The sequence below is a fragment of the Rhinopithecus roxellana genome, chromosome 6 (genome assembly GCF_007565055.1).
Source record: "Rhinopithecus roxellana isolate Shanxi Qingling chromosome 6, ASM756505v1, whole genome shotgun sequence".
Lineage (NCBI taxonomy): Eukaryota > Metazoa > Chordata > Mammalia > Primates > Cercopithecidae > Rhinopithecus > Rhinopithecus roxellana.
The window spans coordinates 2,570,348-2,588,769 of NC_044554.1; the positions used below are offsets into that span (position 1 = coordinate 2,570,348).

The following is an 18,422-nucleotide window of genomic DNA, read 5'->3' on the forward strand; positions in this document are numbered from 1 at the left end:
CACCTTTCTAGTTCCCTTTATGGCTGATGTTCATGTACTTTCTAGTACAGAGTGGGCACCACAGAAATGCTCGCTGTGGTGCAGCAAATAGAAACAAACAGGCATCCCCAGCCTGCTCCACTCTGCCATTTCTATATGAGGGATCCCACTGTAGTGTGGCTGCAGGGAAGAGCTGTAGATGTGGATGGATTCCCAAGTTTTCCGGCAAGTTGTTTGCTTTTTTTTGCACGAATGTTATGTGAAAATGATGCGTTGAATTGGCATGTCAGAGCAAAATTAAAATTTTTTCTTTCTCAGGCAAAACCAGTCATCACAAGAACGTAGGGTCTTACAAAGATGCTATGCAGAATTAGTCTTCAGGTGCCATTTGTGAGGCCTTTAATGTTTTTCTCTTTTGGAAAAGAGACGCTTGCCTGACACCCACGTCTCATGACTACATGGACTGTCCCCTCACCCTGCACTGCCGAGAGCGCTCCTACGGGTTTCTGGTGCTGCTGGACGTTAGTGCTTCCTGCCTACTTAAGAGGAAATAAGCAGGTTCTTCTCCGGAACAACACTTCCAAATTAGGAAGTATTATGTCAGGATGGCGGGTGGAAAGGGAGAGGAGAGGGAGGGGCAGAAGCAGAGGAAGCGCTTCCCAAGAGGACTGGCCCAGACTCCCTGCTACTCTGGCAGCCTGGGTCTCCTTCAGAGGCAAGCTCCCTGCCCCCCCACTCCCGTCTGCCTCATCTGACTCCTGGGATACGGACTTGCTCTCTGCCTGGTACCCTGTCTCTTACAGAGCAAGGCCTCTGTTTATTAAATATCATGAACTCCTGCCCACTCAAAAGGGAGAGTTAGGCTCTGCCTCTTGCTGGTTTGACTGAGTGTCTACCTTCTTGGCTGTGTGGACTCCCAGGCTGTCTCCCCTTCTCTCTTCTCTATCTCTTGATTTCTTACCCTCACCTTTGTTTTCTCCTTTCCTTCTACCCTGTATCTCTTTTGCTCATTCTTCACATTTGTTGAAGGCGTTCTCTGTGGTAGCTACTGAGCAGGAGTGGCACAGGCCTACAGTAAAGAGCCACACACAAGTCCCTGTGCAGGGGACCGGGAGCCTCTCCTTTTCTCCGTCTCTATTTAAAATGTGTGGTTTCTACATGTTCATTAAGCCCACAAGGAGGCCTTCAGAGCACATTCCCAGCTTCATTTCACCACCATTGCTAACTTCTCTTCTGCCTCTTTAAATGCTTAGCGGAGATTTTGGTATACTGGGCACATTTTTAAAACAGCCTGCTGAAGAATGAACAACTGAATGAATGAATGAATGAATGATTGATTGAATGATCGGTGATAGCAGCTGATGGTGCTGAGCACTGGTGATGTGCCAGTCATTTACACATGTCTGTGCAGACGCCTTTTCCATCCCAGTCCCCACACAACCACCTCGTTAGACGACCTGGGGTCCAGAGGCTGAAGCATGTAGTTGCACAGACCAAATCCCCTGAGTCCTCAAGACCACTACTGGGACCATGGCTTTAATTCCTCTGCTGGGAAACGTGCCTGCTAAGCCAGAGGCTGCTTGGGGTTTTATGTATATGTATACACACACACACACACACACACACACACACACACACACACACATTATGTGTGAGAGCATGAGACAGCATGAGCACACACCTTGGTCCTGTGCCTCTGGGGAGGTCCGCATCACTCTGTCAGTCTAACAAATCCAGCTGACCTCTGGCCCAGCCCTTCCCCGCTCCTCAGGCCAGGGCTTTAAAGGACCTGAGGCATTTCCACACAGTGTCTGTTTCCTCAGAACACAGGTCTTCAGCAAAGGCGTGGGAAAGGGCAGAGAGAGCACAGGACATATTCTGGAATTCAGGTAATGAGCTGGAGGGTTTTAAATCAGAGACAGCTTTGGGACAAGGAGAGAATCTCATGTGAACTTAGAGGAGACTTGACGCATGGGTCTCTATTCCACTGCCGGCACATTTGAAAGGACGACTCTGTGCCTGGCGCAGCTATGCTTTAACCGCTCCCCAAAGATAAGAGCCACGATACGGCCTGTGAGCTCCCAGGGTCAGAGCAGAGGCCGCAGGAAGCAATAACAGCAAAGCCTCAGCGGGGCCTCTTAGGAAACTCAGTTCCTGCTTCTTCTCTGAGACCCTCACTTTAATTGAAATTAAAGTATTTATTTTTGTTAATAACTACAGGAAAGCTGGAATGAATTTTGAAATACAGCACTGAGGTTAAAAGGGGATTTGAAAAGTCAGCTTGGAACTTCCACTCACAAAAAGGAAGGCTCTGCTCCACGTGGCTGTTGGGGCTTTTTCTGGCAGGGTTCCCCAGAGCGAGGGGCGGGGGCTGTGTTTGACCTTGAAGGGCTGGATGTTCCCAGGGGCTGCCGCACCCCACAAGTCTTGGGAGGAGTTCAGAGTGAGAGGCGGGAACTGGATTGTTTGTACTGTTTTGTAAATCTCCTGTGGAAGAGCTCATGGAGCAGTGACTTAGTGAGGAAGGAAGTGGAGGATGCGAGGACGAGAAAGCCGCATGGTTCTTGAGGAGTAGAGGGTTTTCCTATCAACACTATTTTGTTGTTGCTGTTGTTCAGAAGTATTTATTTAAAGCAAGATCAGAAAGAGGCTTAAGGTTCATCATCTTCAAATTAACCCACCTCTACCAGAACCATGCTGAGACCAAGATCACCATCACCTTTCCCCTGGGGGTTGGGGCTCACCCCTCACCTCCACTTTGGGCTGGTCCTGAGGCAGGCAAGGCCAGACATTCCTGACCACAGCTAGGGAGAAGGTGAGAGGCCCCGCAGGGCTTTCTCGGGCCTCATCTTCCAGGATCCCCCTGTATAAATGATGGTGTTCTCCCCTCAACCTTTCAGCCCTTGGGGTGCAGGTGGGGAGGGCAGCCCCACCCCAGAGACCCACCCGCAGCTGGTAGAGGTAAGGGATGGGGTTCGGGGGACTCCGAAGCTACAGATCTGATGACGTGTTTAAGCAGAGTGGCCACCAGGAGAAGCCTCCGCTCCTGCCTCTGGACTCCAGATTTCAGAGCATCTGTGGCCTTGAGCTCCCCAAAAATGGAAGAGTCTGTTCCTCGGGCCATCTTGTCACCTTCCCAGGCGGGCACAGAGTAAGTGCTGGACCTCGGAAGAGGCAGGAAAGTGTCAGAATGTCCTATTCCCAGACAGAAGTGGTGTAGCACGGGCACCCTTGCTGTTCAGGGAGGGGGTGCTGCTGGGACCCCTATCCTGAGAGTTGTGCTCTGAGCTCGGCATCCGTGCAGGCTGAGAGGCTGCGCCATGGAACTGGGCCACTTGGATCAAATCCTGAGATCTTGGCAAGTGACATGAACGCTGCATGCCTTTGTTTTCCCATATGTAGAATGGGTTAATCAGAGGGTGGAATGAGTTTATGCAGAGACAGCACTTGCTTAGATAGCACCCATGGAGAGTCCCGTGGAGGTGCTTGTGATTGTCACCATTCCTCTAAATGCCAAATCTATCTTCTCTTCTCCATCCCTTTTGCAGCGACCTTGAATTTGGCCACCATCTTGCCTTTGTGATGAGGCTCCATGTGCTTGGCCTTGAGGGGTCCACCCCTCCCTCCCCAGTGTCCCTTACCTGGTGGCTTCCTCCCTGTCCTTAGCATCTCCCAGTCAGAGTCACTTCCCCACCCTTGAGTGCCTTCATGCCCTATTCACAGCCAACTCTCACCTACAGAGGCCTCCAGGACAGGAAAATGACCTGTCACGCTGTTTGGTCTGCAGGACTCAGGGCTCTGGAGAGTGAGAGGCCATCTGGCTTGTTCACTGCTGTCTTTCCAGAGCCAGGGGGCTTGGCTGACAGACCCAGTCCATTTGGCCTCGGAGCTCACCCTCCCTGTGCCTTGCACTGTGGCTTCACGACAGCTGCGTCTCCTGCTCTGATCTGCTTCCCTTCCTGCTCTGTATTTGTTGGCAAACTTGGGGAGATAAGAAATTTTGTCTTACTTCTATATATATTTCATGTGCTGCTTAACACTAGCAGGTGCTTAAGAAATAAATAGTCAAAATGTCTAAAGATGATGAATGTGCTTCAACAGCACTGTGAGCTTTGGCTTCTTAGTGACATACTAAAGTGATCATTAGGTTAAGTTTAGCTACAACCCTTTGTGGAACATGCAAGAACAAATAAAAAAAAATAACTCACATAACTGAAATCTCTGGTCCTTGGACCTAGGAACCCACAAAGCTGTGTGATGTGAACGTGCTGGGTAAGTCATCCTCTCTGGCCCAGTGCAGATGGGAGCAGGAGGTGCAGGGCTGAGTCACCACCCTAGGGCCACAGTTAGTCAGCAGGGGTAGGCTCTGCCAAATCCTCATCTGAGGATGGGAAAGCCATGAGGGGAGGGAGTAGACCTGGACGATGAAGGCTGGAGCCCTCTGGGACCTGCCTTGAAGCTGCATTGGAAGCTACGTAGAGCAAGCCAGGGTCTCTTCTCCACGACAGCCTATCTCCACCAACACACTGTGGCCCTTCCTCAGCGCTCCACCTAGTGTCACTTTCACTCTCTCACTGTCCTGCTTGTGCACTATGACACACACACAGCACGATCTGTCAGCGTGGTTTTCGTGACCTGGTGCCTAGGAATAGGCCCCAGTGGCCTGGAATGTGTTGGCGCCACCAGCGTGGAGTCTCCTTCCCTGTCTCCCGGTGTGGACGGGATAGCCAGGCCCACTCAGCTCTTCTTCCTCTCCTTCCCATTAGCAGCTCACAGGCACTGGGGCCTCTTGTCAGTAGGGGAGCCGTGAAAGCGCCTAGGGCTTTTTAAAATGAACTTGGACCAAATTAAGTAGCCCACGTACTTGAAAAAAGGAAGCTTTGAAGTTTTCTTTGATGTTTATCTGCATTAAATTTTACCACATAGATGGAACTGAGTATAGTTTGGTGCTTATAGATTTGTGGTCAGAGAGTGCCACTTGTAAGCCAGTTTCATTCTGAGAGCCTTGCCCTGCCGCTACCGTGCATAGTTCACCAGGCCTGGTAAACTGCCTCAGCACTGTAAATTGTTATTGTTTGCTGTACTACAGAACCACATCATTGTCTGCCTGAACACTCAATTCTGTGAGACTATAATCTGCAATGGTGATGAGAAAGCTCTGTTGTCCAAATAGTTTGGAAGAATGTGAGATGAGTTGCAGTCTGAATGGCAGGACTCTGCAGTCCTGGGCATGGGAGGCTCCACGGGGAGAGGGCGGTGCAGGAGCAGGGCTTTCCAAATGGCACGGATGACGGGATCTTTGGATGATTGTGCTGTGTGATTTATTCTGGGATTTACTAGTTGGCTTGTAAATCCCAGGAAGAGTAGACAGGTTTTCTTAAGTCTAACTTACTCCTAGTGCATGAAAGCCACCGTGATCTCCTGCGTGGGGAATTTAGGAGGCACCTGCTCTTTCTGGCTGGTAAGCAGGTGGTGTCTTCACAAGCTCCTGAGATGGTTTTGCATGTGGAGAACAAAACCCATTTTCCCTGTAGAGGGCAAGGGATGTCTCTCTCATGGTCTACTGGTCTCATCCGGATTCCTCCCAGGACACCTCGGTTTTTTTTTATTCTTTCTTTTGTCTAGTTGATATCATTTTATGTAATCTCTTTAGCAGTTTAGTCAGGACAATGAAACCTGCATAACAGTGGCCAGCTCTCCCATCAATATTTAGAAGAAAACTTCCCAAGATAGTTTGTGCCTTTGTCAATCAACACAGGACATTTATAAGCCAATAAATCCCACTTTGAGGATGCCAGGAGTTTAGTTTCTAGTCAGCCACTAAGTGTTTCTGGGTAGTTTTACTTCAAACGTTTAAAAAGAAAAATTTTTAATACTCAGATACATTGTAAGTAACCCAAGAGCAAATTTCTGTCTTTACAATTTGGGGAATCATTGTTTTAATTTCCCTCCGGGAACAGCTGTTCCATCATTGCAGCTATTCAAATACAGAGGAATGAGATTTCTTTTGTGAACTAAAAAGCAAATCTAACAGAGCCAAAGTGTTAACTGCCCATAATGTAAAAGGACTTCAAATCAAAATAAAGCTAATCAAAGTACAACAAACACAAGGATGGCTTTAAATAACAGGTTGAAATTGTAGGTAACATTACGTAGAAAACTATCATGGAAAACTTTCAGGCCCTGGAAACTTAAACTCAGGCTTTCAGTAACTTCTGCTTAAATGGGACCCGCACTAAGTGAATTCTCTGTAATGGCACTATTATATTCGTTTGTAGAAGGCTAATTTTTGGGGTCAAATAAACCTCCACTTATCTAGGCCAGGCCGACTGGAGTGTGAGGTGAGAAGGAGGGCCAGAGAGCAGCTCATGAGCAGCGGAGCTCAGGAGCAATGGCGGGCGCGTGACGGTCATGCTGAGCTAGGGAATGAGGGTTGGCGCAGATGTAGATTAGGAGGATGTTTCTGGGTATATTTTAGTGGCTGCTCCAACCTAGGTCAGCCAAAGGGGATCAAAGGAGGAAAGGAACACTCAGTGGGGATCAGGCGTGTGCTGGGCCCATGGTGGGCGATGCGAAGGGGCTCACTGCCCTCCCTACTTCCCAGAAAGACAAGGTGCAGAACACACTCCACAGCCGGGAGACCAGGCGCAGAGAGGCCAGCAACGTGCCCATGCTCACACGGCAAATGTGCCAGAATCCAGATCTGAATCCACAGTCCACTGGAGTCCTGAGCTCGTCCTGTATTGGGCGAAACCTGCCAAGACTACGTGCCCCTTAAGGAAAACAGTCACGTACACATTACACATGGATGGCCTGGCCACCTCTCCACCACGTGAGGAGTCACCTTTGTGGACCTGGGGGTTACTGGGAGACGATTAAGAACAGCTGCGGACTGTTGGCCCCCTCTGATAAGCGGGGGAGGGGCAGCTCCCACATGCAGGGCTGGGTTCGGGGGACAGCCAGGGCTCACCTCCTGGTTGGGACAGGTAGGCACAAACTCAAGTAAGCCATAAACCAACCAGATCTTCTGGGGCAATATGTGCTAAGAGGAAAGTAAAACCAGGTGATAGAGACTGCCTGGCAAGGAGGGCAGTGCTCTACATTCCCTGCTTCAGATAACCAGGAGGAGAGCTGGGGAAGCAGGTCTGGGTTCCAGGTCAGGGCATGAGTGGACCTAGCTCCACACACAGCAACACCTGCCCCAGGCTGACCACCCACTCCCCAAGACAGTAGGTTGCACAGTGTCCCCACATTTCACGTCTACCCAGAACTGCAGAATGTGACCTTATTTGGAAATGGGGTTTTGCAAATCTAAAAATCTTGAAATGAAATCATCCTGGATTTAGGGTGGGTCCTAAATGCAATGACTGGGATCTTTTTTAATATATACCTTTATGGAGTGCAATGTTTGTTTTGACATCTATACACACAGTGGAGTGATCAAATCAAACTAATATATCTATCACTTCACATATCTATCTTTTTTTTGTGCTAAGAAGATTTACAATAGACTCTCTTAGCAATTTTCGAGCTCAATGACTGGTATCTTTATTAAGAGAAAGGAGAGGGGCCTGTGGTTGCAGAGACACAGGAAGAGGCCATATGAAGACAGAGGTTGACGTGGGGAGGTGCAGCCCCAGCCCAGGGATGCTGGGGCCACCAGAAGCCAGAGAGGCAGGAAGGATCCTTCCCAGAATGCTTGCAGGAGCATGGCCTTTCGATGCCTGGCCTCCAGAGCCAGAAGGGAATAAATCTGTGCTATGTTGAGCTACCAAGTTGGTGATGATTTGTTGTGGCAGTCTTGGGAAACAAATGCAGCCACACACAGAAATAACAAGCATCTCCCAATAAAAAGAGGCACACAGGATCCTCTCCCAGGACCACTGTCTAGCAACGGTCATGGGAGTGTTCTACTCTGTGGCCAAAGTTATGACCATGAGAATGGCAAAAACATTCAGTGATTTTTGTGGTCAGAGAAGCGTGAGCGTTCCCCACTTCCTGGGCTGCTGGGGGCCGCCTGTGGCTGCAGCTGAGAAATCAATGCCTGATGGTGCTGGAGTGAAAGGGGCTTTTCAGGGTGTGCTGCTGTCTGGTTATCCTGGGAGGTGGTCCCTGCTTCTGCAATGCGGCCCAGGAGCTCCGTGATGGGAGGGAGTGGACCCAAGCACCATGGCTCCCAGCAAGAGCCTGCCTGGTGGTGTCAAGGGCAGCTGCTGGCATAAGAGCACTCCAGATGTTTTTGTTTGTCTTCTTGTAGGTCACCTTTCACATCTGCCTGGAGCTGGGCAAACACCTCACGAGTGACTTGGCAGGACTGACTGCCACAGCTAACCAGGGGAATGCAAGCAATAAGGAGGACCTGCCCAGGCCGGGTGGGCGTCTGCTCCCTCCCTCTGGTCCCTGGCACATCCCTGGACTCCCTGCCCTGCTGTCGGAGGGAGAGGAGGGGCAACAGCGTATTCTCAGAGACAGGGCCTGCCTGCAAATTCTTTAAAGTCAACGGGGTGAAATATATACCCACTGTCAGAAAAAAATAGGACTTAGCAAGTTGAGTGCAAATAACTGATACAAGACTGGGATGGAGATGGGAGGGGTTTGGGGCAAAAGCAGAAGTCTTTCTGGGTCCACACAAGCTGTTAAATACCTGGCTTGTTGCTCTGTGCCTGCCTCTGGCACTCAGGCAGGGCTACCTGACCACTCTGCTCTCTCAGCCCCGCCCTGGCTCTGGAGCGAGCCTGTGGAAAGGGGGACACTTAGCCAAAGCCCCAGCCACATAGCAGCAGCAGCTGCGCCCTCTGTTGGCTCCTTGCACCTGCTCACTGGGCCTCCTGCGAGGCACCTGCTCCACTCCACCACCATCACCTGGGTCCTCCTGGCCTCCGCCTGGCTTGCTTACTTTGTCATCAAGTCCTGACTGGGGGAAGCAATACTCCTTCTCCACTACAAATCACCACAGTATTCACAAAGAATTCCAGAGAAATAAGAACACAGACATCAGACCAGACTGAGCACTCAATAAAGAGAAAATTCTTCAAAGGTAGCTGACTGATGAGAGTTTCCACATGCAGAGGGGACAGGCACTGATTCGTGCACAAGAAGATCAACTTAATTGGATCCAAAATAAAGGAATGTGTGTGTGCTGCATGCATGCACACACACATCCCCATGGCAAACTCTCGCTATCCCAGGAGCACAGACCACATGTGAGGATCCCGGCTCCTTATTTCCCCTCCCCGATTACCTTTGCAATCTGCACACACCAGTTGAGCAGGTACTGGGAGCCGATATTGTCCTTGTGTTCCCGGACGTAGTCCAGGAGGCAGCCGAAGGGCATGAGCTGCGTGATAAGCTGCACGGTGGAGGTGAGGCAGATGCCCAGCAGGCGGCACACATGGGGGTTGTCCACGCTGGCCATCACGTAGGCTTCCTGGAGGGAGGGAGAGGCGTGTCAGTGGGGCTTCCCATGGCGGCCAGAAGGAGGGGCACATGGACCCCTTCCAGGTGAAAACACATGAATGCGATCTTGAGTTTTGAAATATGTACTCATGGAGGAAAAGCTGTGCCTGCAAAAGACCTAGAGCAAGGACGTTTATGTAGGGCTGTGAAGTGACAGATGCAGTGGGAGGGTGCCCCTCCTGGGTGCATCCGGGGATTCCCCATGACAGAGAGGCCCAGGCAACAGTGGCCATCAGGAGCACATTGGATAAAGGAGGAACCGGAGTCACCTGATCTCTGAGTTTGGGAACTGATACTGTCTTTGTTATGAAGACCTCTGCCTCAAGGTTAAGGATGCTGTGGTTTAAAATATCATGAGGGCCTGTGGGACTCTGTGTGTGGGGTCCAGAACACCCTGGGTAATGACTGACCCTGCACATCAGGGACACTGGCTGCGGTGCTGCAGGGGAGAGGCGATGGAGAAGGCATCTAGGGAGCACTGAGCCAGTGGGGAGAAAGGCCTCCCTGCCCCTCAGGCCAGGTTTGGCCATGACTGTGCTCTGGGAAATGGGTGGGCATTTGGTCTGGGGATCCTGCCCGCAGCACCTCTGCAAAGAGTAGCTGGACAAGCTCTTTCAATGGACCAGTCCCAGGCTTTGAAAGGGACAGAGCATTCAATCTATAGTGACTAAAGGCTGCCCGGCTGCCCAGGACCCATTTCTAAAGAGAAGTGGTCTCTCTGTGCTGTGCCCCCAGACTTCCTATGGGAAATCCATGATGCACTGAGTCAGGCATCTGCTGCCCGCTAATTCCGGCTGGCTGCCAAGGCAGGGGCCTTCCTTTGACAGAGCCATAAATACAGACTTTATTTTAACCCTTCTGCTATTCTTGGGCTGAGGAAGCTAAATTTATTTGCAGTCATGCACACAATGGGGCCCTCTTTTCTGTCTGAGAATAAGGGAATCTCCAATTTCCACCCATAAATTATCTTTTCCTTTAAAATACAAATGGTGGTGACCTTTTATTCAGATGTGGAAAAGAACACACAGACTGAAGCAGAATGCATCCAGAGCTGCTTTTCACATCACAGCAATGCCTGTGTTTGAGTGTGGACTTGGGCAAGTTAGTTTCTCTGCAGAAGTGAACACACCGGGCCAGGGTCTGAGATAGGGTGCTGCTCCAGGGTGCCTGGGCAGGTCAGGCGCAACAGGCTGGCGGGAGGCAGGGTGGAGATAGGAGACAGGAGACAAAGGCAAGGTGGGGCGAGGGGATACAGACAGTCAATCCTCAGTGTCTGGGGAATTGGTTCCAGGACCTCCCTCAGATATCAAAATGCGAGGATGCTCGAGCCCCTGACATAAAATGGCACAGCATTTGCGTGTAACCTACAAACATCCTCCCGTCTACTTTACAGCATCTCCTGATTACCTATAGTACCTAATACAATGCAAATGCTATGTGAATAACTGTTATGCTGTATTGTTTAGGGAATAATGACAAGAAAAAAAGTCCGTATATGTTCAGTACTGTTGCAATTTTTTCCCCAATGTTTTTGGTCGTAGTTGACTGAATCCATGGATATGAAACTGCAGACATGGAGGGCAAACTGTAAATATTTACTAAAATACAAATATGCTCACACACTTTCCTTGCCCTAAACCCTGCCCTGGCCTTCCCTGTTCTTGGGAAGCCCCAAGACTGCCTGCCCTCCTCCCTCCAGCCTCTGGTCCTGCTGCCCACTTTCTCCCCAGGAAAGCTTCCCTCCGCTCTTACCCACAGGAGGACCTCTGTCCCCAGAACCTTCCACCTCCTCCTTAGCAGACTCTTTCTCAGAGGAGCCTTCCTTGACTCTTCAATCTAAATGAAACTCTCCTGGTATCTTGCAGTTTTTCCTTCAGAAAGCAGCCTAGGCATTGCCTGTGAACCTTTTAGAGCCACACATTCTTGGGCCCCACCCCAGGCCAAGAGGGTGAAATGCAGGAGACAGGCCCAGCCTTCCCTATGAACAAACCGTCTGGATTCTGAAGCTTGATGAAGCTGAAGAGCCACTGCTTTGGGGCACTCATCATAATCTGTCCTTAAATGTTTGTGTGATTTAAAAAGTGCCCTTCCCACCAAGCTCTTTGAGGAAAGAATGGCTTGGTCAGCTCCTAACACACACCTAGGGTCTAGCTGGCGCTCTGCAGTGTCGGGTCGCCTGGCACACACTTGCTCTTATATTGCCTCAAGTCTCTGCCCCGTATCTGCTGGCAAGTATGTGGCAAGTGCTCTGAGGGCCTGGACCTTTGCTTCTTCGACATTCCAGCAGGGACTAGGGCAGATCTAGGCACATACCTACTTCAAAACTGTCAGGGTTGAACTGTACTGAAGTCACGCAAGGTCAAAGACTCAAAGCAAGTCAAAGTCCAGGCCACTTTCATTCAAGACAAACAAACAAAAACTATAGCTTTAAATATTTTCTGCAGAGTGTTTAGGCTTTCTATTTTCAAGGAGAGTGTGTGTTATTTTCCTTTGATATTCTAAACATAATGTCACAATTTTAAAGAAGAGAGATGTTTAAATATCTGTGGACTCAGTAGATATTGAAAATATCCTTTCAACTCGGAAAAGTGCTTGTTTATAAAAAGTCAGAATGGGACAGGGTCAGGAAGTGTATTTTGTCTGAGGTCACCATAGTCAGAGGGTAAGCTGAGGCTGACGAGGTGAACGGCCCACCTGAAGCCACCCTGCACAGGGTCAGGTCTGGGCCCACAGCCAGGTCTCCTGACCCTGGCTCCCTCCATGGCCCGCTGCTCACCCCAATGGTTCGGAGGCTCCCCAGGTCCTGTGTGTGAGGGCAGCCTGTGGGGCCTGTTGGGTGCTCCAGTTAACGGACTTTAGACGTGAGACACACACACACACACACAGCACACCTAGAAATCTGTTTTGCATTCCCTTTCCATTGCCTACTCTAAATTTAAACTGGAAAGCCTATGGAAAAATTAATAGGCCATGGGATTGCCAGAAAGCACAAATCACATCTCTCCCCCGAGTCTGGGAAGCTGTACAACCATAACACCAAAGAAACCCTCTGGCTCTTCCTATTTTCTCAAGATCTGGTTGAGATTTGAAAACATATTGTATTCATTTGAAAGGGAAGAAAAATCTGCAAACCAGAGCAGTTTGAGCAGCCCATCTGCTGCAGGGCCTCGCAGGGCTGACCTGGGGCTGGGAATGGGGAGCAGAGCGGGGGGCGTGGGTGTCGGCCACACAGAGCCTGGAGCCCTGCCAGGCCCCATCCTACTAACATCTGATAGACCCACTGGGCCATCACTTCCTCCCCACCCAGCAGGCACAATGGGAACGCTGTTCAGTCGTGTGTCCCGTTCGGTGTACGCAGAAGCTAAAGCGAGCTTTGTTCTCAGGTTGTTTGTCTTGGAAGTGGTAAATGCATACCGTGACCTACAGCAAGCATGCTTGGTATTCCACAACAATCTCCGCGGAGCCCCAGCGCCCGCAGGCTGGCAGGCAGAGTGCACATTTGGAGCCCCCATGGCTCCTGGCCCAGTCCCACCGCAGGAGTGTCCCTGAGGCTTTGTGACCTTGAAAGCCTGTTATTTTGTCCTAACTGCTGACATGACTTTTGGTTCCTTCCTTCTGGCTTGTCTGCCTCATCTGTGAACGGCTCTACCGTAAGAATTGGGGTTCTACTAGCTTTTGAACTCCTTAAGGAGAGGTGTATGTCCAGCCTTATGAATGAAGGGCAGGTGTCCCCTGCATTTTAAGAACTTTACTCATTTACTAAGCCACTGCTAGCAACATGGAACTGGGCTGCAGTGTGTGTGCCAGCCGCGGGGCCTGGTGTCTGCAGGGGAACGTGAGTATGGAGTCATTGCTGCCGTGCATGCATGCATGCGAGTCTTTCTAAGAGCACACGTGGCCCCATGAGGTGTCCTGCCACACGATTAAGGTGCTATTTAACTCCCTGTTGAAATTGGCCTGGGCACTGCTGGTTTTTGCTTTCTTTACCAGAAAGTGCCTCCTCCAGCTTCCCCCTCTCCATCCCAGCACCGTGCCCTGCCTGCCGGGATTGCTGGTGAGGCCCGGGCAGCCTGAGCTGCAGGATAAAGCACAGGCTTCAGGGAACACTCCAGGCTTGTTGCCCTCTGACTGCAGCAGACATGACATCCACCATTGGAGAGGAGGGGGGACATGGCTGCAGTGAAGAAACATGGGGCAAGGAAATAAGATGATGGAGGGGGAAGAGGTGATGAGGAGACAGGATGAGCAGGAGGCCAAACTGAGCCTTTCTTTTATTTATTTAATATATTTAGAGAGATATATATCTCTCTAAATATATATCATATGATATTATATATGATATATTTATATATCTACATATCTATATACAGAGTATATATATATATATATACATATCTATATTCAGATATATATAGGTATCTATATATATCTAATTATTTTTTTGAGCAGGGTCTTGCTTTGTCACCCAGGCTGGAGTGCAGTGGCAAGATTTTAGCTCACTGCAGCCTAGATCTCCTGGGCTCAAGCCATCTTCCCATCTGCTGAGTAGCTGGGACTACAGGCATGAGCCACCATACCCAGCTAATTTTTTATTTTTTTGTAGAGACTGGATCTCAGTATGTTGTCCAGGCTGGTCTCAAACTCCTAAGCTCAAGGGATCCTCCTGCCTCAGCCTCCCAAAGTGCTGGGATTACAGGCAAAAGCCACCACGCCAGGCCCATGGACGCTTCAGATGTTGGGTGCACTTAACTTTTAAGCCTTGACCTTATCTATCTTCTACTCCATTTCCAACTCCATAGAAGCATATTTCCTCCAATTAAAAGGTTCTGGGGGGCACTTTTCAGTGAACACTGCTTCCTTCCCAAAGCACAGCTATTGTCTTAGAATACATCCAAACCCTCCTCATACTGCATTATAAATACCACTGAAATTCACATTTCAACATGATTTTATGTAATTTATTAGGATGTGTTGAATGAATAAAAAATGAATTAAGGAAGCAAATTCTGCATGAAGATTTTCCTACACAGCACAGGTGAGGGACTAGAGATTTTAAGTGAAAGGCTTCACAAATTGCCCGTCTTTCTGTATTTCTTGTGGTTATATTAATAGACTTAACATTTTGTTACTAGGACTTGACTCAATTTGTAAACCATTAAAATGAAAGCTAATTTTTCTTGATAAGTATATCATCAATTTTTGCAGATTTTTTATTGTACTATATCAATTCATCATCTTTCATTTAGAAGTATATCAACATGGCATTTCCCCTACTATAATAAAAGGAAGAAAAGCTGCTGAGAGAAAATTAAACGGTAGATTTTCTCCAATTAAAAAATAGTGTCTTAAGACAATTTTATGAAGGCCCATGTTCTCTTAGCTTGCTGTGTATTCTGTGTGTTAGACATGAGGTGGGAGATATCACTCTCTGGCTTTTGTCCTTCTTGGCTGTAAGATCAACTAAATTCTCTAGGGTTTTGAGGTAATAAGGACAGCCATTTTTCCTTTTCCTTGATTCTGCTTCCCTAGTCCGCTGCCTGAGCCCCTTGACCTCCTCTTTCACTTGCTCTGTGTTGGGACAAGAGTAAAGGTTTCCATGAACTCACAGCAAACCCAAGCCAGTGTAGAAGAGGCTCTGTCAGACCCCAGCCAATGTCTTCCCACCACTGGCTGGGGGAAGGCCCAGAGAAGGTGGAGAAAGTGCAATAGAATTGGTAGTAAGAAGATAACAATTATCTTGTGGAATTTTCCAAGAACTTATTCCACAAAGTAACAATGAACAGACACTGGAGAAAAATGTGAATTATTTTGAGAGAAAGTACAGCAGGTGGGCAACAGTTTATAGACTGCACGCCATCATATTCTAGGCACCTTTAAAAAAGCCATTTCAAAGATGAGATAACTTGGTGTAGTGAATTGAATGCAAGTTTCAGAGTCAGAAATAACAAGGGGTTTAAACCCTATCCCAGCCATATAATGGTCAGTCAATTTTTTTATGCCTCCATTTCTTCATCCAAAAGATACTGCAAACAACACCCATGCTCCAGGCTCACCAAGAGCACTCACTCATCATGCATCAAGAAACTAGTGCTGGGCAGATGCCAGTGATTGCCTGTTTGGGGTGGACACCAGCATGGGAGAGGCCAGTGTTGTCTCTAAGGGGAGGGAGTTATACCCACTATAGCTAGAAAGGGAAAGACATGGAAAGTGAACATTTAGGATGTGGAGATGAGCAGGGTCTACAGCAGAGCAGCTGCCAGACATGAGAAAAGGTGGGCCCTGAGGTCCAGAGTCATGGACCCCTACACAGCAAAGCAGAAACTCACATCGAGGATTTCCTTGTTGGCTTTTGGAGATGTTGCTTCTCTTAATTCCTTGATAGCGACGGGAATTTTAACTTTCTCACCTTCTGGGATCCAGAGTCCCTATGACAGAGAGAAAGGGAAGATGTTAACTGGCAATTGTGAGACAGTGCCACAAGCTGCCCAGTGAGCTGGGTGGATTTTACCAGCAATGCATCCCAAAGGTGAGGGACACTGGGGCTGTGGAGCCGCATCCAAGGCTGATATTGCTGGGGGCTATGACGCTCCTGCAGCCCTGCAGCTGTTAGGCTCCACGAATCACACCGATTATTTAGATAAAAGAATCTCAAGCTTATAAAGCCTGTTATAAAGTCCGTGCAGATCATTTCATCCAGAATTTAATGATGTTGCGTCTAGGCCTAACTGAAATCAGATTTCATGCAAAGAGGATCTAGAAGAAGCAAATGAAGATGAGCCCATTTTAGCTGGGCTGCATTCTGATGCCGTGCGGTGAGAGGCAGCCCTCCTTCCGCCCTGTGCTGCGCCCCACGGCAAGGTCAATAGCGTCTTTCAGAAAAATGCCTTTGGTCTGTGAAGTGATCTCACAGGACTACTGGTCATTGTGGTTCTTGGAAAAAGAGAATCTTGGAAAAAGATTTCCTCTCAATAACTTGGGAAAAACACTGGAGTTTCCCAAACATTCAGTGAAACAAAGAGTAAAGTCGATGATGGAAATATACAGTTTTCAAGAACTCTGGGCTCCCCATCAGACCATGAGGGGCCCTGCGGTCCAGCCCAGAGACCTTACCTTATACACAGTTCCGAACGCACCGGAGCCCAGCACTTTGATCTTCTTGAATTCAGTTTCCTTCAAGATCCTCAAGAGAGCTTGGTTGGGAGCTTCTCCACTGGGCGTAAGAGGCTCCACAAGCTGGGGGGAACAAGAACACAGAGACAAGGGTCCCCTCAGCGCTCACCATGCTGGGAAGCAGTGCCAGACGTGGCCCAGCAGGGGGACCAGCAGCCACGGCATGTGCTTGGGTGCCAGGACACGGCACTTGCCAGCTCATTTGGAAGGACAAATGTACACCTTCTTTACAGAGCTTGACAGAAGTTGGTAGAAACACAGGCTCTGATACAGGTGTTCTTTAAATGAACAGCTACCTTTCAACAAACACAATTTCTATTTCTGTTTCCACGCCTACTAGCTGGATTGAAAAACTCCAATAGGGAAGTTGTGTGTGGCAGTCATTTTGGTGTCTGTCGGGGCATATCACATGCCTTTATGCTTATGAGATGGGGGGGGGGGGGTGCTCTTGCCATAGATCATGGCTTCCAGCACAGGACTGGGCTGAGGCAGAGTCCATCATGGACAAAGCCACTGTGTAGACAATGGTGTTTTCCAAAGCAGGAATCTCTTGCCTCTGCCACAGTGCCAGCAGAGGATCAGCATCTAGACTTCCCGGCCTCCATCCTATGCACACACAGGCACCAGCTCCTAAGCAGATGCCACACAGCTTTGTGGGCATTGAAGGGTGCAGTCTAGAAACATTGCCGTTTCCTCGGATGGATGTACCAATATGTCACTAACTGGGTATAACTGCACATTCAGAGATTCTTTCTGCATCATAATACAATTATGTGTCTAACATACACAACTGCTAATGGTCCGTTCCCGGGGCTGGCCCTTGTTCCCATTGGGGTGCGAGGGCTCCTGAGCGCACCCAGTCCTGGTACTCACCTCCCTCTCCTGCAGCAGCCTCCGCAGTGTGCGCTTCCGAACGATGTGGCGCCTTCGCATGAAGAGGCCGATCCCCAGGGCCACCACCAGCAGCAAGAGGAGGGCCCCCACCATCCCAGTGGCGATGGACGGGATCTTAGGCCTGGAATGAGGTGGAAGAACAAGGAAGGGTGAGATTGCTGACAGATTCCATGGCCTTGGCACTCAACATGCCCCTGAATATTTCAGCGCACTGACATCTTGTAGAATGATCTGGGAAAGTGAGATACCGTGTAGCTTCTAAAAGGAGAAAAAACAGGCTTCTAGGGCAATGTTTCCAACTTTCTCAAGTTCCCCCCAGTCTCCTACCAGGCCCAATTTTCCTCATTTTTAAAAATTGAGGCTTTATCTGGACCTCTCAATATGATGAGTGTTTTTCAATTTGTTGATTAACAAAATATAATTCAAAAAATAACTTAGACTTCAATAATGCTTTTTCATGGATTGGTATTTTGTTCATTTCAAGAGTATTTCCATGCAATTGAAGTGCCGTAGTCCATACACATGGAGCAGGCACTGCCTCCGGTCAGGCTGTGTGAAGGGACTTTTTGACAATGCTGAGACTCCTCTGGGTCCTTGACTTGCAAGATGAGCACACGGATTGTGTGAAATACTCTCTGAACGAGCTTGAAGGGGGTTATAAAGGGATAGGATCCAGACATAGAAAGAATCATTGTGATGAGTGATGTCGTCATGAAGCCTCAATCCATAAGGTGCATTTAATCCTCCCTCCTAGAGAGGTCATGTCTAGTTCCAGAGAGAAGAAACCAGAAGCCACGTGTGTCAGCTCACTAGAATACCAGAAGATATACAGAATCATGTGCTATGGAGCGCATGTCCATAGAGAGCCACAGGAGTGAGGGTGGGTGAACAGAAGAAGAAAAAGATGGAAAAGAGCAGATGTA

The 18,422-nt window shown here is 48.9% G+C and overlaps 1 protein-coding gene and 1 long non-coding RNA gene across 2 annotated transcripts in view; one reads left to right on the forward strand and one right to left on the reverse strand.

The window, feature by feature from the left end:
• The window catches only part of EGFR (epidermal growth factor receptor), a 192,202-nt gene that overhangs the window by 19,598 nt on the left and 154,182 nt on the right, over positions 1-18,422 (reverse strand). Inside the window, 4 exon segments of the mRNA XM_010380548.2 lie at positions 9,221-9,406; positions 15,762-15,860; positions 16,546-16,668; positions 17,479-17,620. Of these exon segments, the coding sequence (XP_010378850.1) occupies positions 9,221-9,406; positions 15,762-15,860; positions 16,546-16,668; positions 17,479-17,620 (550 nt within the window).
• LOC104675887 lies at positions 1,775-10,949 on the forward strand. Its single transcript, XR_749849.2, has 2 exons — positions 1,775-1,868; positions 8,237-10,949. It is a non-coding gene; the product is annotated as an uncharacterized LOC104675887 (long non-coding RNA).